Genomic DNA, 26,747 nt, shown 5'->3' with positions numbered 1-26,747 from the left:
AAGCTATGCAAAGAACGCCACACTCCACACTCCTGCTACATTCCACATCTACAGCATTATGGTGAGTTCCTTGTGATCAGTTAACAAAGAAAGAGAAAACTTAGGCCTGTTTTAGACCAGGTACTGCAAGATATGCAGGCATCACCTGAAAGCGGACAGCTGCAGCACATTTGCGCCTTTCTGGGACATCCTGAAGGACAGTGGTGAAGGGAAATCGTCCCAGTAGGGAGAACTTTGAGCAGTGTGCTGGTTGTTCACTTTGCTTGGAAGGAGAAATGGCCAGATGTGAAATTACATATTGATTAATGGGCTGTGGCCAATTCTTTGACTGGATGGCCAGGGACTTTGAAGGAACATGATTGGAAAATTGGTGACAGGAAGATGTGGGGAAGGGTCTGAGTGAAAACCCTCTCTAAATGGCTAAGAAACATGTCCTAGGTGAATGCTTCCCAAGTAGACAGGAGGATCTGTTCTGTGGATACCAGGCAGCCTCTGTCCCATCCACTTCTATCATTGTCCAGTGGGCTCATAACAAAGTAGCGATGGGGGCAGGGATGGAGTTTATCCCTGGGCTCAGCAAAATGTACTTCCACTCACCACAGCTGAGTTCCCAGTCTGCGAGCAGCAGAGACCAATACCAAGTCCTCAATATGGCACCATTCTCCAGGGTAATCAGCTGGCTACCTGGTGGCAGGTTAATTACTTTGGACTGTCCTATCATGGAAGGGGAAGTGTTTTGTTCTTATTGGAATGGACACTTACTTGGATACAGAAATTCCTTCTCTGCATGCAATGCTTCTGTCAAAACTACATTTGTAGACTTACAGAATGCTTTATTTACTGTCATAGTATCCACATAGTATTGCTTCTGATCAAAGAACTCGCTTCACAACAAATGGAATGCAGCAGTGAGCCCATGGTCATGGAATTCACTAATCTTACCACTTTCCCCACCATCCTGAACAGGTGGCTTAATACAACAGTAGAATGGCCTTTTGAAAACTCAGTTACAGTGCCAGCTAGGTGGCAGTACCTTGCGGGGCTGAGGCAAGTTTCTCCAGAAAGCAGTATCTGCTCTGAATCATTGTACAACATATGGTTTCTCTGATAGCCAAGATTCATGAGTTCAGGAATCAAGAGGTAGAAATGGGAGTGGCATCACTCACTATAAACCCCAGTAATCAACTAGCTTCCAATCCCAGCTGCCTTCTGCTCTGGTGGTCGAGAGGTCTTAGTTCCAGAGGAAGAAATGCTTCTACCAGGAGACGTGACGATCATTCTATTGAACTGGAAGTTGAGACTGCTACGTGGTTTCCTCATTCCTCTGAATCAACAGATGAAGATAGAAGCAATTGTGTTCCACTAATTACCAAGGGGAAAATGAACTGCTCTTCAAAAATGGAGGTAAGGAAGAATATGTCTAGAATACAGGAGATGACTTAAGGTGTCTCTTAGTATTACCATGTCTTGTGATTAAAGTCAATGGAAAACTACAACCCAATTCAGGCAAGACTACTGATGTCCTAGACCCTTCAAGAATGAAGATTTGTGTCACTTCACCAGGTAAAGAACCATGAGGTGCTTGCTGAGGGCAAAGGGAATATGGAATGGGTGGCAGAAGAAGGTAGTTACAAATACAGTTTGAGTATCCCTTATCCAAAATGCTGGGACCAAACATGTTTTAGATTTTTTATTTTTTCAGATTTTGGAATATTTGCATTATACCTGATTGGGCATCTCAAATTTGAATATTCAAAATCCAAAATTTTCCAATGAGTATTTGTTCTGAGCATCGTGTCAGCACTCAAAAAGTTCTGGATGTGGGAGCATTTTGGATTTTTGTATTTGGGATGCTCAACTTATACCAGCTATGACCATGTGACCTGTTACAGAAATTAGTATTTGTAATTGTAGTGAGTATTTCTTCCTATTTTGTTATGAATATGTTTTTTCTGTATATGTGTATGTTATATGTATGTAAAACAAAAATCTTTGTTTTCCAACTGAACAGCAAAAAATCAAATAATGTGATTTAAAAGTGGGCAAAGGATATAAATAGACATTTCTAAAAAGAAGACATACAAAAGGCCAACAAGTATACGAAAAAATGTTCAACATCACTAATCATCAGGGAAATGAAAATCAAACCCACAATGAGATATCATCTCCGTTAGAATGGCTATCATCAAAAAGACCAAAAATAGCAAATGCTGGAAAGGATGTGAAGAAAAGGAAACTATTATACATTATTGGTGGGAATGTAAATTGGTACGGCGATTATGGAAAACAGTATGGAGGTTTCTTTAAAAACTAAAAGTAGAACTACCATACAATCTAGCCATCTCACTACTGAGTATCTATCCAAAGAAAAGGGAATTTGTATATCAAAGGGACACCTGTGCCCCCATGGAGGTTTTTAGGCTCTAAAATGCAGGTAACATTTTTTTTCAACTTTTAATTTAGGTTCAGAGGGTACATGTGTAGGTTTGTTAGTTACATGGGTAAACTGAGTGTGGCTGAGGTTTGGTGTATGAAACCAAAAAATCGCCCAGGTACTGAGCATAGTACCTGATAGGTAGTTTTTCAGCCTTCACCCACCTCTCATCCTCCTCCCTCTAGAAGTCCCCAGTGTCCTCCAGTGTCTATTGTTCTCTTTATGTCCATGTGTACTCAATGTTAAGCTCCTACTTATAAGTGAGAACATACGATATTTGGTTTTTCTACTCCTGTGTTAATTTACTTAGGATAATGGCCTTCAGCTGCATCCATGTTGCTGCAAAGGACATGAGTTCATTCTTTTTTATGGCTGCATACTATTCCATGGTGTATAAGTACCATATTTCCTTTATCCAGTTCACTGTTTATGGGCATCTAGATTGATTCCATGTCTTTGCTATTGTGAATAGACCTGTACCCCCATGTTCACTGCAGCATTATTCACAATAATCAAGATATGAAGTCAACCTAAATGCCCATCAACAGATGAATGGATAAAGAAAACGAGGTATATATACACAGGGGAATACTATTCAACAATAAAAATGAATGAAATCCTGTCACTTATAGCAACACGGATGAGCCTGAAGGACATTATGTTAAATGAAATACGTCAGGAACAGAAAGATAAATTCTGCATGTTCTCACTCATATATAGAAGCTTAAAAATTTTGAGTTCATAGAAGTAGAGAACAGCACAGTGTTTAACAGAGGCTCAGAAGTGCTGGCGGTGGACAGGGAGAGATTGCTTAATGGATATGAAACTACAGCTAAATGAGAATACATTCTAGTGTTCCCTAACACTGTAGGGTGAATGTGGTTAACAATAATTTAGTGTATACTTTCAAAAAACTAGAAGAGAGGATTTTGAATGTTCACAAAACAAAGAAATGAATGTTCGAGGTGATAGATAAGCTAACTACTGACTTGATCATTACACACTGTATGCATGTATGGCAATATCACTCTGTACCCCATAAATATGTACAATTATTATGTGTCAACTAAAAATAAAAGGAAAGTCATCTTTTGTTTTCTTCCCTCTCTCATCTCCTTATCATTCAACCTAAGATGTATTGACTTAATACCACAGTATTGAAGTTACAGGATATCAAGGGGAAGCTCGAACATCACCCGAGGACTTTATTTCTTCTTCTGGGGAAAGGGTTAGTGTATTTTCGATTGTATACAGGATAGTTGTATCATGTTAGTCAGAATTGTGTCTTGTTATACTCTTTATTGACGATTAAGTACTGTTTCAAGAAATGTATATGAGTGCCAAGTTGGCAAGGCAAGAACTAGTGTTGGGTAATTTTACATGTTAACTTGACTAGGCTATGATGCCCAGATGTTTGGTCAAATGCCAGCCTAAATGTCACTGTGAAGGTATTTTTTAGACAAGATTAACATTTAAATCAGTAGACTTTAAATAAAGCAGATTATTCTCCATCATGTGGGTGGGCCTCAACCAATCAGCTAAAAGTCTTAAGACAGAAAGACTAATGTCCCCTGAAGAAGAGGGAGGAATTCTGCCTCCAGACTGTCTTTGGACTTGAGCTGCAGAATCAACTCTTTTCTTGGCCTCCAGTCTGCCAGTCCAACCTACAGATTTCAGACCTGTCAGCCCTCGCAATCGCATGAGCCAATTCCTTAAAATAAATCTCTCTCTCTCTCTCTCTCTCTCCATACGTACACACACACCTCCGATTGGTTCTGTTTCTCTAGAGAACCCTGGCTACTACAGGCTTGTTCTGCTATTTCTGCCCTAAAGGAAAGTCAATGCAGAGGAAAACATCCATGCGGGCATTAGGGTAGCTGCCTGGAGCGCAGTGGTGGCAGCTCCACAGCATAACGTGGGTGACACAGACACTGGCCTTAGGACCACAGGGGTTGTCTGGGGAGCCAGAAGACCCAGTTACTCTTTGGAGGTAAAAACAAAGACTTGAACTTAAAAGCATTTGCAGTGTTTTAAAATTGTGAATTAATCTGGCAACACGCTTCTCATTTCAATCCAACTATTAGTAAAAACTGCCAAATCCCAAACACCAACTCTAGCATTGGCAGCCCTTTTCTCACTCTTGGAAATACTATAAGGCTTTAAAAATATTTCAGTTCTGCTCTTTGTTTTGCTCTAGGTCCCTTGGAGTTTCTGGAGTATTTTACTTCTTGTCTACTCCTCATTGTTTCTGCTTTAAGAAACTTACTCTCAAGAAGAATACAAAATAAGGATCACCAAAAAAAGTCTTTGAAATAATGATCACAAAGGTCCTAGAGGACAGGGGCTTGTCTGTCATGCTCTTGAATACCTTCCAGGATTAAATGTAGTCCTGTTCCACAGTACCTGCCAAATAGCTGGTTGTTACATGAGAGAATGAGTAACTATTGAAATCCTTCTTCAGGTCCAGCCCTGCATAATTCTTGATATGTGTTACCTCATTGTATCTTGCAACATTGCTATCAGACAGACATTGTCATGAATAATGCCTTCCTCTTCACCTGCAGTAATAAGCTCATGAGCGAAGCAACACTATATAGATTCTTGTAGATGATGGCCAAACAGAGCTCCTTAGTGCTTGAGGGATGCTCTTATTGCCCATGATCTTGTAGAAAGGCCAATTGGCACCTTGATCTTCAGTCAAAGCCAAAAGCCAGCCATCAGTTCCACAGTACTTAATCACTTCTCTGGCACTGGGCTTTGGATGAATTAAATCTACAGAAAATCCTTAGCCTTTTCTGACCAATCACCTTAATGTTCTCTTAAACAAAAATGAATTACAAGGAAGGGCCAGTTCAAGGCAAAACTGCATAAAACTTGGCTTCAGGCTGCTTCCCACTGCCAGCCCAGTGGTCTCTGGTTTTGCCCTGGAAAGGCTGGGAGCTTCTCCCAGGAGCATCATGGCCAAAACCTTCCCTGGCACCATTCCTCATCGGCAGGGCACTTCTCCTCCCCTGGTCCGTGTCTGACTCAGGAGAGTATGTTAACAGGGAGGAGGAGGATAATCTCTCACTGACAACGTATTTATAGGACTTTTCTAAAGAAAGACCAGATACCACAACCCAAAGACTACATCAGACTCTAATGGGGATGGTTCTGGGCCCTGGGTCAGGTCACGTCGGTGGGGTTGGGGGAAGCTGCACTTCCGGGTGCCTTCAGTTCATGTCATGAAAGGACCACGCGTTTCCGCATTCCTGCCTTCCTACCCTCTGTTCCCAGTACTAACTAGCTGTTGCCTAGCAAGCTGCTCCAGAAAAGGAGGGGAAAGGGGAATAGAAATGAGGAGAAGAGGAAGAGGAAGAGGAACAAAAAAATGAAGAAGAGTAGGGGAAAAAAGGAGGAGACGAAGGCAGGAATGAGGGATGGGGAGGAGAAAGAGGGAAGAGTAAACCCCCTAAATAACCAAATTAACAGTTGTATTCTGTGGTTGAAGATAGAGTCAAAAAACCCACAAACATAAATATATATTTTATATACATATAGACAGTTCTCAAATCTGATCTCATATATATAATTTGATTAATTCCCCAAGAATACTTAGGAAAGTCTGGAGTAAATTAATTTAATGCAAAACATAAATCCAGGACTGCAGTTGGCAAAAGCAGCTTAGAAGGGTTTTAAAATTCTCTTTAAAGAAGATTTTGAATTTTTTTTTTTTTGAGACGGAGTCTCACTCTGTTGCCCAGGCTGAAGTGCAGTGGTGCGATCTTGTCTCACTGCAACCTCTGCCTCCCGGGATCATGCAATTCTTGTGCCTCAGCCTCCCGAGTAGCTGGGATTACAGGCATGTGCCACCACGCCCAGCTAATTTTTGTATTTTTTAGTAGAGACGGGGTTTTACCACATTGGCCAGGCTGGTCTAGAACTCCTGACCTCAGGTGGTGCACCAAACTTGGCCTCCCAAAGTGCTGGGATCACAGGCATGAGCCATCACACCTGGCCAGATTTTGAAAGTTTTTAAAGCAAGAAAGAGCAAAGCAGTAAGAACACTTTTTGGCTAGAATATACTGGGCCAGCTGATACACCATTGTGGGCCATGGTGATTGGTTGTAAATTTCAGTGGGTCAAGTAATCAATTCCCTCTAAAAAAAAAAAAATCACAATAGCTATCAGAAAAAAAGGTAGTTACAAGACAAGGAAGGCCATCACAGACAAAATGTTGCATGCTCCCAAACTCTTACCAGAATGGTTCAAACCCAAAACAACAAACTGCAAGGTACACCTCAACAGCACACGAGGCAGTGAATTTCTTGCACAGCTCAGAAAACAGCTCTTAAGCATGGGCAGGCTTCTCCAAGGCTGGATGTGTATGTACTAGTCCTTCACTTGAGCCACGACTTTAGACCACAGAGAATCCAGCAGAGGCTGACCCCAGACCTTCACCCACTGGGGCCAGAAGCATGCCTGCTGGTGTCCTCCAGTCCCTCTCTGAGAGGCTTGATAGTGTTTTCCCTCTCATGCTTCCGGTGAGGTCAGAAGAGTTTGGTAGACCTTTAGAAGCAGAGGTCCAAATCAACTCTACCAAAAATATCAATGAGGCCAGGCGTGGTGGCTCATGCCTATAATCCCAGCACTTTGGGAGCAGAGGTGGGGGAATCGCTTGAGCTCAGGAGTTACAGATCAGCCTGGGCAATATAGTGAGATCCCATCTAAAAATTTTAAAAATTAAAAAAAAATCAATGGGAAGATAAACACTTATTTTTAAAAGGGAGTCCTGGCTCCAACCATTTAAAATAAGAGATAAGACATTATATTCATATACTGCAGCTGATTAAAGAGCTTTTTATGTCAGATGTCATTTTCTTAAGGAAAAGAATGCTACAGTTAGACCTCACAGGGTTTCCCAATCTTTCTTAGGATTGGTCACTTTGGGGAACTATGTTTTCTCAAAGAGCTGAGGATTTTACTGACACATAGTTTTGCCACCCTGTCTTGGCTATGGCACCTTGATTTTACCATGGGGGAACCTCTCTTCCCTTGCTCCATTCATGCTGTTCAGATGGTGTTGACCCCACTTCTAGTTCTGTGGATATGGGGGAAGACTCAGGTTTGGCCAATCAGAGCACTGAATTCCACGGCCACAGGACTAATTCCAGAACTGGCATGTGGTCCAATCAGAACCAGATGTGTCCTGGTGGAAAGTATACTCTTTTCCTAGTCTTGAACCTAGAAGGATACGTAGTAGTCACCTTGAGCTGCCATAACAAAATACCATAGACTGGCTGGCTTAAACAATAGAAATTTATTTCTCCAGTTCTGGAGGCTGGGAAGTCCAAGATCCAGGTGCTGGCTGGTTCAGTTTCTGCTGAGGGCCTGCTTTCTGGCTTGTAGATGGCCACCTTCTCACTGGGTCCTCACATGGTAGAGGGAGAGAGAGAGAGTGAACGAGCTATCTTGTGTCTCTTCTTATAAAGACATGAGTCCTATCAGATCAGGGCTCCACCCTTATGACCTCATTAAACCTTAATTACATCCTTACTCCAAATACAGTCACATTGGGGGTTAGGGCTTCAACATATGAATTTTTAGGGACACAATTCAGTCCATAATAATGTGTGTCTAAGAGCTGCTGGCTGCCATTTTACTATCATCTGAGGCCTAAGAACGAAGCCAATATACAAGATAGCAGAGTTTATAGATTTAAAAAAAAAAATCTTTTAAGCCCCTAGATCAAGCTATTCCTGAAACCAAATATGCCTGGACTTTTTTATTACTGCCAAGAAGTTATTTTTGCCTTAAACAGTTTAGGTCTAGTTTTCTGTCACGTGAAATTGTAAAGAGTCATAACTGACTTTCTAACCACCAAACTATTAACTATTAGTTAACTATTTCATCTAGCACTCATTTTAACTATTAACATTTTAACTATTTAATCTAGTACTCTTACTCAAATGTATTTTATACTTTCCTTCCCAATGAAGCAGGTATATTAGACATAATTTAACTCTTTTTCATGACCTACAGCTATCACTATAAATGCCCATTTACTTAATCTAATAGTGATACCCTCAGTATCTTCAGAATTGGTTTAGCTTGTTTGCCCTTCATTCAGTGGCCCCAGGCTGCTATACATCTTAAGTTTCATGTCTGCCTGTCTGTTTTCTCCCTTGCTATGAATGTTTCGCCTCAGTAATCTTTTCCCTGTCTTCTAATTTTATGTTTCTAATTTGCCATGCAATTGGCTTGCAAAACAAACAACTAAATTTAAAGCAATTATTTTTTAAAAAGGGAGGGGGAGACTAGGCTGAGAGAGGGCCTATGGGATTCCTTCTGTGTGCATCTTTGGAGCTGTGCTTTTCCACTTGACAGAGATTGTGGGGGTGGGGACCTAACTGCTTGGTTTTTACCTTTGCTCCAGATACATGGCCACATAACCAAATTCTAACTGGATGGAACAATACTCTGCTGAAGGTCAAAGAATTATAACATACATTTAAAAATTTGTTTTTTTGTGAAAATAATGTCGAGAGTTTGTGGTTTTTTAAGACATCTACGTTTATATAAGCAGAATATTAAAAATAATAGAATTCCCTAGAAACAAATCAAAATCATGGAGTCCCTTTAAGGAAGCCATGGTAAATGAAGCCACATGGAGATGCAACTGACTGTTAGACAATTAGAGTATTCAACAGGCACAACTCCTGCTGTCAACTAACTCCCACGGCCCTTTTCAATTTCACGTAGTGTGGGTGACTGTCTCCCTGGACCTAGATGAAAACTCTAGGAGTTGCAGGGTTTGTCAGCACACTCTTAGGTAAGAGAACAGAAAGTAAGTAGAAATCCAGTTTAAAGTCGACTCTCCTGTCCTCCAGCTCAGACCTGATTCAGGCCAAAATCCCACAGTAGGCAGGAAAGGTGGAGAGGTGAGTGGTAGGAGTGGGCTGGGGGTGGGAGTGGGCATTCTTTCCCCACAGCTGGCTTCAACTTGGTGGGGGAGGAAGAAGAGGGAAGAGGAAAGAACTGTTGTGGTGTCATGATATATAGCGGTTTTCGCCCACAGTTTCTCGCTAGTAACTCCCATAGTCCTTGTTACAGTCTTTTGTTATAAGGTTGGGTGTGTTAGGCCTTGGGACAGGCCTCCGACCTTTTCCTGCCCTCTTTTAACCTGCCCCAAGGCAGGACTCTAATCTTCCCCCACCTTTGTGATTGTGGGTCTTAAGACTCTCCCCAGAGAGGGTCAAGTCTATACCCTGGGGGAAGGAATGCTGAGGTCAGGAAGCTTCCTTAAAAACCCAGGAGGACAAGGTTCAGAGAGCTTCCAGATAGCTGAACACGTGGAGGTTCCTGGAGGGTGGGGCCCAGGGAGGGCATGGAAGCTCCCAGTCTCTTCCCCCATATCTCGTCTTATGTGTATCTTCATCTGTATCTTTGCAACATCCTTTATAATAAACCAGTAAATATAATTTGGTGTTCTCCTGAGTTCTGTGAGCCACTCCAGCAAATTAACTGAATCCAAAGGAGGTCTGCGGGAACCCCAACCTGAAGCCACTTTGTCAGAAGTTCCAGAGGCCCAGGCTTGCAACTGATGGTGAGGGAAGGAGGGAGCAATCTTGGGGACTGAGCCCTCAACCTGTGGGATCTGGCACTGTCTTCAGGTAAGCAGTGTCAGAATTGGAGGACACTTGGCTGGTGGCTGCTGCTTGGTGATGGGAAGAGACCCCCACACATTTGGTCACAGACGTTTTCTTCTGTGTTGATGGTCGTTGTGGTATGAGAGTAGAGGAAAAACACAGTTAGAGGAAAGAGTTTTTCCCCACACAATTGTTCTTGGGCCAGCCCTATGCTAATCTCAAACTGGCTCTTCTTCCACGGATGCTGTCTAGGGCCTCTTGGTGGTCGTCTGCTGAGCACCTCTCTCCTGCCATTCCCTTGTCCCCCAGGGATTCAAGCCTCTCTATTTCTGTTGCTTGTGACTCTCTCCTCAGCCCACAACTGCTTCAGCCCCTGGGCTTTGGATTCACCATTTCTTTTATTTTCTGTTTCTGATGCTTTGACATCTTGGGGCCTTGCTGACCCTGGAGGGACTGCCCCTCCCAGGGTAAGCCAATTCCCAGAGATAGTAAACAACCCTCCAGAGAGCTGCTTTTGGAATGCACACCGACCAGTCCAGAGCATGGCCCCACCACCTCCTCTACCAGCTCTCACACTCTGGTATTCCCTGCCCTAATCATCCCAGGGCCAGGTACCAGACAACTAGGGGTAGCCCCCTATGTCTGAGCACCCACTGAAATATTCAAACTAGCCAATCCTAAACCTGCTTATCCCTGCCCATTCCTTAATGTGGAAGTGCTCTGTCTACAGTTCCTTCCCCTCCCTCTGCCTCCAAACCGACCCTGATGCTTCTCCATGTGGCCCCTACAGCATGACCTGCCCCTCCTCTGGGAACTGTATCTTCTCAATAGCAGTTGTCTCCCGGTCTGCTGTCCTTACTGAACCCCAAATTTCCTATTAATACACTCTATTATAAAACAAGCATCTGGACAAATACTTCAGCTGCTTTGGATGGGATCTCCTGATGTCTCTGAGCAGACCTATCGGGCAGGAACCAAGACACTCACCTGGATTCCCCCATATTTGGCTGTGGGAAACACCTACACATCCCTTGCCCCTGTACACTAAGTACAGGCGATTCCCAATGCGGCAATACTCTCCCTGCTCTGCCTCAAGCAAAAGAGCATCCAGCTCTTAGCCTTTGGGTTTCCAAGCCAAAGTCTGGCCACAAGCACCTCTGCCCCTCCCAAGGCTTCCCATATGCTATGGTTTGGATGTGGTTTGTCTTGCCAAAATTCATGTTAAAGTTTCATTGCCAGTGCAGCAGTGTTGGGAGATGAGGCCTAGTGGAGGTGTTTGGGTCATGGGGGTGGATTCCTCATAAGTAGATTAATGCCCTCGGATTAGTTACCGTGAGAGTAGGTTGTTATAAAAGTGAATCTGGCTTCCTGGACTCTCTCTCTTGCATCCTGTCTCATCGTGTGATCTCTGCACATGCTCACTTACTGCTCCACTTCACCATGTTTTGCCCCAGTATGTGGCCCTCACCAGAAGCCAGCCAGATGTGGCGCTATGCTCTTGAAGTTCCCAGCCCGCAGAATTGTGAACTAAATAAACGTCTTTTCTTTATAAACTACCCAATCTCAGGTATTCTGTTATAGCAATACCAAACAGACTAAGACACATCAGAGGTCCCTCATGCGTTTTGAGGTGAGGAAGAAGGGTAAGGAGTTCACAGCAACAGTTTCCTCCATAGATATCCACCCCTCCCAGATTATCTCTCCTCCACTCTCCTAACCTTTTCATAATCTTTTGAGTGTGAGAGGCGAAAGTGTCATAAAATAAAACAGGTCTCTGGACATTTATTTTGAAAATCTGCACATGGTGACTTGGCCTTGGAATTTTGTATATATCATTGTTCAGGGACAATACTTCAATGTTAACATTTTCAAAGAGTGATATGGGTGGTTTTTAAATATTTTCCTTGTATTTACTTCTAAATTCAAGAAGTTTTCTTTACTACTCATATGAAGAATATCAGATGATTTTCATTTGAAAGAGTGACTCTAATGAAAGGCAGATTGTCATACACATTTGTTTGGTTTTTTGGGGGGGTTTTGTGGGTTTTTTTTTTTTAGACAAATTATCAGTCTGTGATATTCAGGCTGGAGTCCAGTGGTGCGATCTCAGCTCACTGCAACCTCTGCCTCTCAGATTCAAGCGATTTTCCCACCTCAGCCTCCCAAGAAGCTGGAAATACAGGCATGCACCACGATGCCTGGCTAATTTTTGTATTTTTTTAGTAGAGACAGGATTTCACCATGTTGGCCAGGCTGGTCTTGAACTCCTGACCTCAAGTGATCCACCCACCTTGGCCTCCCAAAGTGCTGGGATGACAGGCATGAGCCACTACGTCTGGCCTATCATACACATTTGTGAAATCCCAATTATCTATCATTTTTCCCCCCACAAAAGATCCCAAGCTCAACCTATTAATCAAAGCCAAGCATCTTTAAAAAGTAACTGTATCTGCTGCTTACATTTCTAGGTAGCTTGCTGGTAAGGTCAGACTGAAGTCTCCACACTCTAAGTTATGTAAAGATTATAGGACTTTGAAATTTATACTGTCCTTTCTCCTTGCAGGGTTTAAGGAAGAATAGTAAAGACAATATCATGGATTAAAGATAAAACAGGAAGCCAGGCGCGATGGTTCACACCTGTAATGCCAGCACTTTGGGAGGCTGAGGCGGGCGGATCACGAGGTCAGGAGATTGAGACCACGGTGAAACCCCGTCTCTACTAAAAACACAAAAAATTAGCCGGGCGCAGTGGCGGGCGCCTGTAGTACCAGCTACTCGAGAGGCTGAGGCAGGAGAATGGCGTGAACCCAGGAGGCGGAGCTTGCAGTGAACCGAGATCGCGCCACTGCACTCCAGCCTGGGCGACAGAGTGAGACTCTGTCTTAAAAAAAAAAAAAAGATAAAACAGGATATGCATCTCAAACTAGTTCTTCATGTTTATCTCTTTGGTCCGTGCTCTTTATAGATAATGGTAAAAAATAAGACAGAGTGCTTTCTTGCCCTTCAAACAGGTTTGGGAAGGAATTATGCAGTGTATACTGGCACAGGAATATCTTCATGGGGAAAATGGATTCATCAGATTATTGCTGCAATTTACTGAGCAACAGTTTCCAGCTGAATGAGAGTAAATTCACCCAAATGTTCTATGACTTCAGGTTATAACTATTTGAGAGTCTGAAGCCGCAAGACCAAAGAGCAGAATAAAAGAAAAGTGACAAACTACTCAGAAAAGAAAAGTGGCAAACTACTTCCCATACTCAGAAGCACAGATAAAAGCCTTCAGGATCTTTTAGCACAGCAGTTTCCAAACTTTTTGGCCATGTTCACAGTAAAAAATACATTTTACATTATAACCCAATAAACACACACACTAATAGATGATAGAGATATCTAGCAAAACATAAATAACTATGAACAAGAACTTTGCAAGAGATTTATTTTCTCTACACTTATGATGCATTCTAATAATTTCTAGTCTATTCTATTTCATTGTAATGCTGGCCCATACCCTCTAAATTGATTTCTCTATCCACTAATGGACAATGAACTGCAGTATGAAAAGCTCAGCCTTAGAAGAATAGCCCTCATGCTTCTTGATGTCCTAGATCACTAGGTGATGAAGGGGTTTAAAGAATAGAATAGAATTCCTGCTGTATACCAGGCTGAGAGTAAAGAAATGTGGGTGCTACTCACCACCCTGCAACTATCTACTCCCTACGTATTCTCTTGGGTCTCCGAATGGTTGCTATAAAATAAGTACTTGTGATTTCAATTCCTTTTAACTCTAAAAATCAAATGCGTATTATGTGATCACCACTATAAAAACATAAGAGAGATGAGCGTCAAATTTACAGAGATAAGGCTGACAAGTGTCTGGGGAGGAAGACCCCTTCTTTAGTGTGTTGGGATTCCACCTCCCACCTCTGCCTTATCTTTTTCAAACAAGTTTATTGAGATAAAATTCATATACCATACAATTCACCGATTTAAAGTGTAAAGTGTGCAACTTAATGTTGTTTAATATATTCACAGAGTTGTGCAACTTTTGGAACAATCTAATTTTAGAACATTTTCGTTCCCCCTAAAAGAACTCCCATATTCATTAACAAGTCAATCCACATTGTCCACTACCTTCACTCCCAACCACAAATCTGCTTTCAATATCTATAAATTTTCCTATCCTGGACATTTCATATAAATGAATCACACAATATGTGACTTTTGTGACTGACTTCTTTCATTTAGCATAACGTTTTCAAGGTTTATTCATGTGGTAGCATGCATAAGTACTTCGTTCCTTTTTATTGCTAAATAATATTCTATTGTATGGCTATACCATATTTTATTTATCTATTCATCAGTTGATGAGCATATGGGTTGTTTCCCCATTTTGGCTATTTTGAATAATGCTGTTATGGACATTCATACACAAGTTACTCTGTGGATGTGTTTTCATTTCTTTTGGATATACACTGAAGAGTAGATCTGCTGGGTAGCATGGTAACTTTATGTTTAACTTTTTCAGGAATAGCAAAACTATTTCCAAAGTCACTGTACTATTTCACATTCCCACCATCAATGTATGAGGGTTCAAATTTCTCTACATCCTTGCCAATGCTTGTTATTGCCTGCCTTTCTAGTGGATATAAAACGGTATTTCATTGTGGTTTAGATTTGCATTTACCAAATGACTAGTAATGTTGAGCATCTGTTCATATACCAGTTGGCCATTTGTATATCTTCTTGGAAGATAATGTCTATTCAAATCCTTTACTCATTTTCAGGTCGCCTTTTTAATTATTTTTAATTTTTAAGTATTGAGTTGTAAAAATAATAATATATCCATATATATGGATTATTTTATAATAATATATCCAGATTTTATATATTATATATATGTGTGTATATGATACTAGTGCCTTATCAGATATATGATTTGCAATATCTTTTCCCATTCTATGATTTCTTTTCACTTTTTTGATAGTGCCCTTTCGAGTGCAAGAGTTTTTAACTTTGATGAAATCCAATTTATCTATTTTTTCTTTTGCTACTTGTGCTTTTGTTGTCATATCTAAGAAACAGTTGCCTAATTTATGGTTATGAAGATTTATGCCTATATTTTATTCTAAGAGATTTATAGTTTTAGCTCTTACGTTTAGTTTCTTCATACATTTTGTACTAATTTTTGTTTATAGTATGAGGTTGAATCCACTCATGTTTAATGTTATTATTGATAGTGTTGGATTTACCTTGGCCCTTTTGCATTTTATTTTCTGTATATCTCATGTATTTTTTGTTCCTCTATTCCCCCTTTATTGTTTTCTTCTGTATTACATATTTTCTAGTGTAATTTTTACTCTGTTTCATGACTTTTTAATCATTTTTGAGTTACCATGTTAGTGGTTGCTCTAGGGCTTACAAAAAGAAATCTACTTTAGTATCATATTGATTTAGTTCCAGTAAAATAGAGAAATTTTACTCCTATTTAGTTCTATTCCCTCTCCACCATTTTTGTACTATTGTTATTACACATATTATGTCTCTCTATATTAAAATCCAGCAATACATTTGTATAATTATTAATTTATATAATCTATGTTTTCTAAGGAAGATGATAGAAGAAAGGAGAGCAAGCATATATTTATAGAGTGTCTTTATAAACTCTATTTATCCTTTCTAGTTCTCTTTATTTCTTCCTATAGATTTGGTGTCATTTTCTTACTCCAATACAGCTTTGTTCTCACCTATCTCCTTTGTGCTACTGTCAAACATATTACATTTTTATATGATATAGGCCCCATATTTATGTATGTATGTATGTATTTGTATATATACAGTTTGTATACTTTCTGTTAAAATCAGTCAAGAGAAGAATGTATAAAAATATTCAATTATACTCTCTTTTGTAATTTTTACATGTTATTCAAATTATTATTTGATGGTACCTGTTTCAGCTTTAAGAACATCCTTTATTATGTCTATTATTTCTTATAAGTCAGGTTGGGTGAATTCTGTTAGTTTTTGTTCATCTGAGAAAGTCTTTACTTAGCCTTGATCATGAATAGTAATTTTGATGGATAGAAGATTCTTGGTTGACAGTTTTTCCACTTTCAGCACTTAGAATATATGCTCTCACTGCCTTCTTGCCTCTATTGTTACCAATGAGAAGTCCATTGTTATTCTAACTGGTGTTCCTGTGTTCATAATGAGTCTTTTTTTTTCCTGCTTTCAAGATTTTCTCTTTGTCTTTGTCTTTCAAAATTTTAATTATGATTTTAACTATAATATGTCTGGCTGTGTGGATCCCTCTGTATTTATGCTATTTGGAGTTCATTAAGCTTCTTAGCTGTATAGATGGCTTTTCATTAAATTTAGTAAGATTTCCACCATTATTTCTTCGGCTACTTTTTTCTATTCCTTTTTCTCCTCTCTTTCTGATGCTCTCATTACACATATGTTGTGCTTAATGGTATCCCATATTTCTTTCAGGTTCTGTTTGTTTATTTATTTATTTATTTGAGACAGAGTTTCACTCTTGTCACCCAGGCTGGAGGGCAATGGTGCGATCTTGGCTCACTGCAACTTCTGCCTCCCAGGTTCAAGCAATTCTCTTGCCTCAGCCTCCCAAGTAGCTGGGATTACAGGCGCCTGCCACCATGCCTGGCTAATTTTTGTATTTTTAGTAGAGACGGGGTTTCACCATGTTGGCCAGGCTGGTCTCAAACTCCTTACTTCAAGTGATCCACCCCCCTTGGACTCCCAAAGTTCTGAGATAACAGGCATGAGCCACTGCCCCCGGCCTGTTTATTTATTTTCATTCTTTTTTTCTTTCTGTTTTCAGACTGCACAATCTCCATCAATCTGTCATTAAGTTTGCTGATTCTTTCTTCTGCTAGCTCAATTTACTGTTGAGCCACTTTAGTGAATTTTTCATTTCAGTTATTATACTTTTCAACTCCAAAAGTTCCATTTGGTTATTTTGTAAAACAATTTCTATCTCTTTATTGATATTCCCTATTCAATTAGATGTTGTCATCATACCTTCCTTTAATTCATTAACCATGATTTCCTTTAGTCTTCTATACAGATTTATAATAGCTGCTTTAAAGTCTGCTAAGACTACCATCTGGCTCATTCAAAAGTGGTTTCTATTGTCTTCTTCTTCCCCTATGTATGGGTCACACTTCCCTCTTTCTTTGAAATTCTGCTATGCTCTACAAGTGGACACAGGTGGAGGTGGCGCCATGGTCTTCTCAGTTTTCCTCTCCCACCATAGACCCCTACTCTATGAGCCAGCTTGGGTAGGGTTGATTGGGATCCCAGAATTCTCAGCCTGAAGTGCCTAAGTTAGAGCTCCTACCCTACAAGTGGAGGGGTGGTGGGTAAGAGAGAGCTGGTCCTCTTTGCTGAGCCCACCTGGAATAGGGCTTCTGCTATACAGGACTGCAGAAGGTTGAGAAATATCAGTGGCCTGCCCCTCCCAAAATGAAACAAACCATAGCCCCAAACTGGGGCACAGGATAAAGAGAGTGTCCATCTTCTTGGCAACACATATGGGTAGATCTTCTATAAAACAGAGTTGGGAATGGATAATGAAGGGGGTAATGGCTGAAATGTCACAGAGACTCTCATTTCTTACCTAGATTCAAATTTTCTTAAGTAATTGTTTCTTCATTTGCTATATGCTCTTATGACCATTAACAGAGACTTCAAACAATTTTTAAAAATATTTTCACTGGTTAATTTCTGTTTTACTGAAAAGAGTATCTACCAACCTCCCTCCTCTGTTGTTATGGAAGTCCTTCCTCCCCTCTGCTTTGTCGTGAATACATTCATGCATTTTCTACCTACCTTAAAATAAATTAGCTCTAGTAGTGGAGAAATGTGGAAAAGAGCATTCTTAAAGCGTTGTATTATTTATTCATTATCTTTGTATCCATAAACACAAGCTTTGTCCATATGAATAAGTTAGAATATTTGTAATTCATTCTACCAGAATGAATCTGAAGTTGTGGCTGGTAGAGAGGAGGAAAAAAAGAAACCCTTTGATATATTTTCAGCCACAAGAATGTTTTGCACACCAGGAGCCAGCAGGTAAAGGAAAGGTTTGGGGTATGGGATTCAGGCATTTAAACAAACAGGGAGATGGCTGGAACTGGGACTACAAGCTCTTAAAATGATGCAGAGGGAAGTATAGGTCAGGAGAAGAAAGGTGCAAGTGAATAGCTAACTTATGAACAATTACTTCCTCAGTTCTAAGAGCTTTACCTGTCAGTACATATGTAACCCTCACAACAGTGAATTATGAGACAGGCACTATTTTTTGGAAACTGAGGAACAGAGGGGTTAAGTAACTTGCCCAAGTTGATAGCTAGGGCCACCCCTGCTCTTCACTACCTTGTCCTCCAGCTTAGGGGAGGGAGTTTTTCATGCTTACAGTTCCTTAGTGTGGCTGACCTTGCAGGTGAGATGACCTAATACCTATTCTAAACTCCTCCAGTGTTCAGAGGCTGGAAAGCTAAAGACAGCACTTCTCAGACTCTGTTGGGGCAGGGCTCTGGATGCCAATTGGGTTTGCAAATTGGAAGTGTGTGAATAAGATTAGACAGATGGGAAATAAGGAGGAGGCTGCATCCTGTAGCTGGCTGAGCATTTATGCAGCTGTGCTCTGACTCTGGCTTCCTGGATGCCAAGAGATGAAATCACCAACCATGGGCTTCCCATCCTTGCACTGGGCCATAGCAGTCTGGGCTTAAAACCCAGCCATTCCACTGGAGGCCTCCTTGGAAGCCCAGCCTAGAGCCTGCTGCTCTGGCTCTTAACAACTCCTCTGGGCTAGCACCTAATTACCTATAGTAAATCTCTTTCTTTTTATAGTGTCTGAAGTGGTGTTTTATTTCCTGCCTTGATCCTGGACTGATAATCTTCTCCTCTTTCTCCTCCCTTCCCCTACACCATTGTCTGCAGAAAGAAGAATAATGTCAGACAGTAGAAAGGAGGCAGGGGAGAATAATTTGGGCAAATTCATTCATTCATGTGTTCACTCACCCAGCATTGAGTGCATACCTGCCATGCTCTAGGGACTGGACCAGACACCTCCTCCTCCCACCTTCCATTCCCCCTCAGCGACTCTTGCCGGGATGGGATACTAGGATACAAACAAGTGGGGAGGAGGGGGTTTGTGGTCTCATGTCTCTATGGTTTGCACGTGCTGTCCCCTCTCTCTAGAACACCCTGCCTCCTTCTGTCATCCACCTTCCCATCTTTCTAATCTTATTCACACACTTCCAATTTGCAAACCCAATTGGCATCTGGAGACCCGCCGCAACAGAATCTGAGAAGTGGTGGCAGGTTCCTAAATGCTGTTCAGATACCACCTCCTCTCCAGAGCCAGGATTTGAACCCAAACAGATTATTTCAGAGTCCATGTGCTTAACTACCAGGGAGGAGGCAGGGTAAGGTTGGAAAGAAGGGAGGTGACAAGGTCCAGGTAGAACCATCACATGTAACATCCATATATAAGCCAGGGGCCCATTTATTAAACTGCAAGCCAGACAGCTCTGCCAGAAAGATCTGCATTTCCTCAGGAAGAAATTTATCTTGAGGGATTGATTATGAATATGCTATGTTCTTCCCACTTACCTTGGCAAATAGGGAATGAGTAGAAACCAGAGCGGCAGGTATCACATCGAGGGCCCTCAACCCCAGGGCGGCACAGGCACCGTCCGTGGGCATCACATATTTCAGGGAGAACACCTTCCAGATTACAGTCACACCCTGCAGAAGACAGGAAACTTTCAGAAGGGGTCTCCATCTTCCATCACTTTCTTAATTTCTCCCTTCCCCTAGGTTTCTATCATGGGAATATAGATTATTAATTATCTATGGCTGTTAAACATTCTTAATGCAGAAGACTACACTGCGTTGAAGGGAAATTTTTAAAAATTCACAAAAGGTCAGAGATATCGTTAAAAAAAACACGTAAGGATGGGCATTCATTTGCAAACCATTCTTTTAACATCTATTCCTGTGGAAACATTTTATTTTCCCTCTAAAGCCGAGCTTTGTAAAGTATAACTTCAATTTAATAGATTCCCATCTCATGACAATCGTGAATTAAATGTATTTCTTCCTTCCAGTTTTTAGAAGGAAAGAAACTAACATCAATTCAGCCCTACTACATATCAGGCATCAGGGGCTTCCCTTGGATCATCTCACTTAATCCTCCTGGCACTGGCCTTCCCCACAGCCAGGCTGCTTCTAGTATCTCTATCCAGGGCTTTCCCACCTCAGGACCTCTGCTCAGGCCAATCCCTCTGCCTGGTATACCCTTCCCTTAGCTCTCAGCACAGCCAGCTCTTTCTCATCCACCAGGTGTCAGTTCAAACATCAGCTCCTCAGAAGGTCCCCCTGACCAGTCTGTATAAATGGCCCCCCCACTTTCCTCCTTTTATTCTCTATCTTAGCTGTGTTTTTCTTTCACAACACTTTCATTTTTGGGATCACATATTGGTCTGTGACTTGCTTTGACCACTAGAATGAGGTGTAAGTGTTGTTGTCATGCAACTTCTGAGTCCAGGTCACTACAGGCCTTGCCGTTTCCATTCTTGCCCTCCAGGAATCCTGAGACCACCATGGGAGGGACCAGTCTGGCCTCCTTGAGGACAGAAGGCCACAAAGAGGGATACTCCCAAATGTCCCAACTAAATCCAGCCCCAGAAACCCTCCAGCAAGTCCAGCAGAAGACCCCCCCCAGCCAACCCACACAATTGAGAGAAATAACCCTTGTTCTTTTAAGCTACTAAGTTTTGGGGTGACTTATGACACAGAAATAGATAAGTAAATCACCCAGAAGACTGGACACTTCATGAGAGCTCACCACAGGCCCCCAGGGCCAGCACACATTATTCCTTGGGAAATAAATATTGCTCAAAAATAATAATGAAGTCAAACAAGAGCCCTGTAAGACAGGTAAGTATTTTATAGATGAAAAAAAAAAAAAAAAAAAAGATGCTCAGAAAGGTTAATTAACTTCCCCAAGTTCACACAGCCAGGGAAGCAGAGTCAGAATTTGAACCCAGGACTGCCAGATTTCAAAGCCCATGGTCTTTCTATTATACTAAAAATACAAGTCGAGAATGATTTTAAAAGCAACTTTCAGAGTGTGCCCTGGATTAGCATATATATTCAAACCAATCTCATATTTAAAGCATCTATTTCTTTTTTCTTTTTATTTATTTATTTATTTATTTATTTTAGACAGAGTTTCATTCTATCGCCCAGGCTGGAGTGCAGTGGCTCAATCTCTGCTCACCACAACCTCTGACTCCTGGGTTCAAGCGATTATCATGCCTCAGCCTCCCGAGTAGCTCGGATTACCGGCGTGTGCCACATCTGACTAATTTTTGTATTTTTAGTAGAGACAAGGTTTCACCATGTTGGCCAGGCTGGTCTCAAACTCCCGACCTCAGGTGATCCGCCTGCCTCAGCCTCCCAAAGTGCAGGATTATAGCGCGAGCCACCATGCCTCGCCCTGAAAGCGTCCATAATTCTATAAATTACGTTAATATCTAAATTTGCAACAGGTCCCCTAAGGAAGATCCTAAAAGACTCGGAAGATTCAGCTGGGTCCACCCTACCTACCAAGGAAGGAAAGTCTCATGCATTTTGGAAAGATTTTCTACAGGGGTTAAAATAGTAGTTAATATGAAAAGTAGCCAAATCCCTTTGCCCTAAACCCTTAATTTTTCAAATAAAAGGTTAGTAACTAAGTTGTGGAATTATTTTTTTCTAATACAATAATTAAGAAAAAAATCACAGTAAATCAGAACAACTTTATAGTCTTTACATGATTTTTAACTTGTTTATACTTCAACCAAACAGTTGCCTAATTTGACAAAAACAGCATTGGAAGTGAAGGGATTTAGAATATGCCATTTTAGCATACTGACTGTTTCCAGCAAAGGCACTTTAGAAGCAGCAGATGTAGGAAGGGTTCTCTGATCTCACCCTTTCTACCTAAAAGCAGGTCATAAAATTTCCCAGGAGAAAGGTGCCTGCCCTCCTTGTACCAGGAAGACAGCATTCTTATCACTGGAGACTGGGAGTCGACTGAATTGGATCTGCACCAACAAACCCACTAAAATAACACTTAGTTTCTCCCAATGCTTCCTAGCCAGGGTCCCACAATGTAGTGCCACTAGCCCAAGCTCTTGTGTCTTGTCACACTCCATACTTCATTGTTCTTTGTGTAAACATGTACAATACATAGGCTTTGGGGCCTAATGGCTTTTTTGGGTCTTGATTTTCCTTCTAGAGACTCTCATGTACATGTAAAAATATTACATACATTTGTATGCTTTTTTACTGTTAATCTGTCTTAGGTTCATTTAATTCCAGGCCCAGCCATGGTACCTAAGAGGGTAGAAGAAAGTTTTTCCTCCTTTTCAGAAGTGGCAAGGACACATTCATGACAAGGGAAGCCTTGGAACCCAGGCTGGCATGAGCACCACCCTGTCCGTCCATCACAGCTGCCATATAAGGTCCTAATGCCACAGCCCTGTAGGCTGAGAACAAATGTCACAGGGAAAGGGAACGTTTTTACCGTGAATTACAGTCTTGGCGTTAAACGAAGTATTGAGATTCAGTGAAAAACTTGGACTTTACCTTGGCATTGAGGCTCAAAGAATTCCGATTAAAATAGAAAAAGAAAGAACATCCCACACCTCATTACGAAGTCACAGTGATTATATCTCAAGAAAATCCCTTGAGTCCGTCTCTACTGCCAGAGTTCCAGACCTCATCTTTGTTTACCTGGATTATTTTGAGAACTTCCTAAGGAGGCTCTCTGCTTCCTATCTTGCTCCTTCTAATTCATTCTCCATGCTGGTGTCAAGAGTGATATTTCAAAAACATCAACCTTTTCATATCACTTCCCAGTTTTAAATCCCTTGACAGTGACCCAATGCCTGCAGGACAGAATACGAAGTCCTTCACATGTGACAGAATAGATCCTTCAACATTTTCCAAGCTACCAGCAACCCATGGGGCATCTTTGTGCAAATTAGAAAAAGGTGCCCCTTCCTCAAGATGCTTTCCTGTCACCTGCTATAAAATCATCATCATCAATATGCAAATCTGCAATGTCTTCCGTGATTGTGATGCCCCTTAGATGAGGCACAGCTGTGCCTTGCAAACCTACACATCTGAGCTGGCTGCCCACTCAAGTCTTTTCTTATTCCTCTAGGTCCTCTCCTTGAACTTCCTCTCTCTATCCCATGCTTCAGCCTTAATGACCTGTCTGCCATCCCCTCTCTCCTAGCCCCACGGCTTCTCTTCCCTGCCCCTCTGCCTGGCTGACTCCTCTTCACACTCCAAGACTCAGCTCAGATACCTCCTCCTGTTGCTCTGGGGAAGCCCTTCCAGCACTTCTGTCTCTCTCCTTTCTCCCCTCCCTCCCTCCCTTCCTTCTTCCTTCCTTCTTTCCTTCACCCTGGCTGTAAGGCTGCCCCTCCCATATGCTCTCATGGCACTTAACTCCTGCCATTAGAACTGTTGACCTTTCTGTCTCAGACTGGGAGCTCCCAGGCAGGAGGAACAATGTATCAGGCAGCTGCCTGGCAGTGACTAGCACAGCATAGGCACTTAATAAAAGTTTAATGAATGAAGAATATGCTAAGTATTCAAGACTGCAATTCTCCTCAGTAGTCACCATTCCTTAAATTCTCCGTTACTGGCATCTATGCAGAGCCTCCAAACTGAGCTATCAGAATGTGCCTGGCCCTCTCTGAGTCTTAGCGGGCAGGTCTCTAAGCCAACGTGACTGCCCCATCCTGTAGAGCTGCTGTCCTCAAGTGGCCCAGTATCTGACATGAGACAGTCCCACACACAGTGCAATAATGCACAGCACCATGGTTAGACTGAGGAGGAGTGTGGGTAGGGCAGAAGCAGGGAATGACGTCAGGAAGGTAACTGAGGTCCTGTTATAACTGACCTCCGGGGGGCCTTTGGTGCCACCCAGCAATCCCATGACTTTCCCAAGCCCATCCTCCCGCCCACATTCCTGGATGACTCTCATACCTTCTCCCTACTCAACCCCGAGCCCTCCTCTCTTGCTTCTTGCTCTGACCTTGTTTGTTATTCCACAGAGAAAACTTTCAAAAACAGCCAGAAGAGAACGTCCACGAGCTCCCACCACTGCCCCCACCCACCCTGCCTCTGGCCCATGCATTCTGCTTTCTCTTGTTTTAATCTTTCCCTCTCAACAAAGAGCAACTTCTTCCTTCTAACTGCTCAGCCGAAAAGCCTTGGAGTCACCCCAGAGCCCTCTCTTTCTCTAATATTCTACTTCCGGTCTAGCAATCCCCCAGCAAATCCTGTTGGTTCTACCTTCAGATGATATCCACAGTCTGTCCACTGCTGTCACCTCCGCTGACACCACCTGGGTCTGAGCCACCATCATCTCTTCCTCATGGATTATGGAAAAACTTCCCATCAGGCCCCCTCGCTTCTTCTCTCCTCTTCTCCTGAGATTTTCTTTCAATACAGTAGACCCAAAGAGCCTTCTATATAACGTCATTTCTCTGTGCAAAACTCTCCATGGCTCCTGTCTCATTTTGAGTAAAAGAGAAGGCCTCTCTAGTGGCTGACGAGGGCCTCCATCCAGCCCCTGATGCCTTCCCTTCCTACCAGTCTCACCTTCCCTCACTCCACTTTCACACACCTGGTCTCTTTTTGTTCACTGAACACCCTTGGCCCAGGGCTGCCCCTGCCCCAGGGACTTTGCACTTGCTCTTTCCTATACCTGCTTCAGTGAGGCCTTCCCTGACTGCCCTAATTTAAATCTGTAAACCTCACATTCCCTGACCTCCTCTCTGTCTTGTTTTTTCAGCAGCGCTTATCACCAAGGCTGCCTCCAGTCCATACCTGAGTTACTATGTTGCTGTAGAGCCTGAACTTCACTGCCAAGGAGAGCTCTTCAGAAACCATCTTCTCTGCTGGCCCACACTGTGGCGCTGCAGGAGGAGGGGCACTCGTGCTCACACATGACTGGCACTACCTCCTCCCCAGTGACCACCAGGCCTCTGCTGGTGCCCTGGGGTAGGAGAGGCAAACTCAGGGGATGTGAGCATGAGCCTGATGGTGCCCAGTCGTGGGCTGTGTGCGTGTGCTGTGCCCTTCCTTTGGTGCAGGCATGCCCTTCTGAGAACCTGTGCCTCCCTGTGGATGCTGTGATGGGTTTATGTAGGAAACTCCCCATGGCTCTGGAACCCAGCGCAGAGGCCTGGAATCTTCTCACATGAGTTAGTTTATGCCTATGATGTGAATGGCTCCCCCTTAAAAGTGGCACCCGTGTTCAGAATACAACTCTGCCTCTCACAGTCTAATGAATTAGCTATTTTCCTTGCTTGGGTTTCTATATTATGTATGTTATTATCTGGGTTTCTCCACAGGAATATAAGCTCCAAGAAAGCTGGGAATTTTTTCTGTTCTGTTCACTGCTAAGTCCCCAGCAGCCAGAATGGTACTTTGCACATAACAGGGAATTTTAAAATATTTATGGAACAAATGATTAGGTAAATGTAACACCCACATCCTCTAGTACTCACCCCTTCACCCTCAGAGACAGCTTACTGCACACCACTGCTACTCTCTGCCAGGGGCTTGTTTTGGGACTGCAGAAGCTCCTCAGCCTTCCTGAAGGCCAAGCTGTAAGTGCCAGAGGGTGAATGCCCCAGAAGCATTAATGCCTCCACTAATGGCAGATAACTGCCATTACCTGCCATTGCACCTTCATCATGGTTCCCTTCACTCCCTGACTATCTCCCTTCCTGGGATCACCTCCCAAATAAATGACTTGCTCTCCATTCCTTTTTCAGGGTCTGTTTTCGGGGAAATCAAAAAAGACAACAGACCACTGGCTGCCATTGAAGGTCTTTGAGCAAGCTGGTGATATCTAATACAAGCTCTGCACAGTTTCCTACGTCAGGTAGTGCCCTCGTAAAAGACAGGCTGGAGTGGGGACTGATGGGTGGGGAGTAGGTCAACTAGGAGACACCTGCAAGGCACCTACCATGCTCTAGGAAGGGACACTTGGCCTTGGATGTGGCAGTGCGCACAGGAAGTAGGAAAAGAATAAGGGCATAACATTTTCACTGGAGTTACACCAAAAGGGAGGTTACTTGCCTTTTATATCTCCAGCTACTGGATCTTCTGAACTTGGTGTAGAAACAGGAAAAATGGGAATTCCTGTAAAAATAGTTTATTAAAAAATACAGAGAATGATTAAGGAGATAGTAAAGTAAAACATGAAGTTGTACTAACTAGGAAGACACCCTCTGTCACTTAGTGAAAAGTAGCATATAGAGACTAATTTAAAGAAAGGCGATATTGCTATATCTCAAATGTGTTTAGTAACCGAAACCAGACTGGCCAGACATTCCCATTTGTATAACGATGAACAGAAATGAATGTTTCGTGCTCACAATAGCTAAGTCTCAGCCTGAGCAGGGATGAGTTTGGCTTCCTTAGCTTTTTTATTGTTTTTTTTTTTAACATAAAATCAAAGCTTTAAAGAAATATTTTCTTTCATTTTTTTCTCCTGACATTTTGTTTATGCCATAAAACTACTTCAGGTTTCTTCCTCTTCTTCTTTTCACTAAAAAGGCAGGCCGAGCGCAGTGGCT

General features: G+C 42.2%; 1 protein-coding gene across 1 annotated transcript in view; it reads right to left on the bottom strand.

Annotated features, from left to right (window-relative positions):
* Nucleotides 1-26,747, bottom strand: part of LAMA3 (laminin subunit alpha 3) — a 261,658-nt gene that overhangs the window by 151,087 nt on the left and 83,824 nt on the right. Inside the window, exons 11-12 of the mRNA XM_031003750.3 lie at nt 26,248-26,310; nt 19,705-19,839 (exon numbers count right to left, since the gene is read on the bottom strand). Coding sequence (XP_030859610.2) covers nt 19,705-19,839; nt 26,248-26,310 — 198 coding nt within the window. The remainder of the gene's footprint in view (nt 1-19,704; nt 19,840-26,247; nt 26,311-26,747) is intronic.

The sequence above is a fragment of the Gorilla gorilla genome, chromosome 17, assembly GCF_029281585.2.
Source record: "Gorilla gorilla gorilla isolate KB3781 chromosome 17, NHGRI_mGorGor1-v2.1_pri, whole genome shotgun sequence".
NCBI classification, from domain to species: Eukaryota; Metazoa; Chordata; class Mammalia; order Primates; family Hominidae; genus Gorilla; species Gorilla gorilla.
The sequence above is the reverse complement of the archived record's forward strand: the minus strand, read 5'-3'. Positions and strand labels throughout refer to the sequence as shown.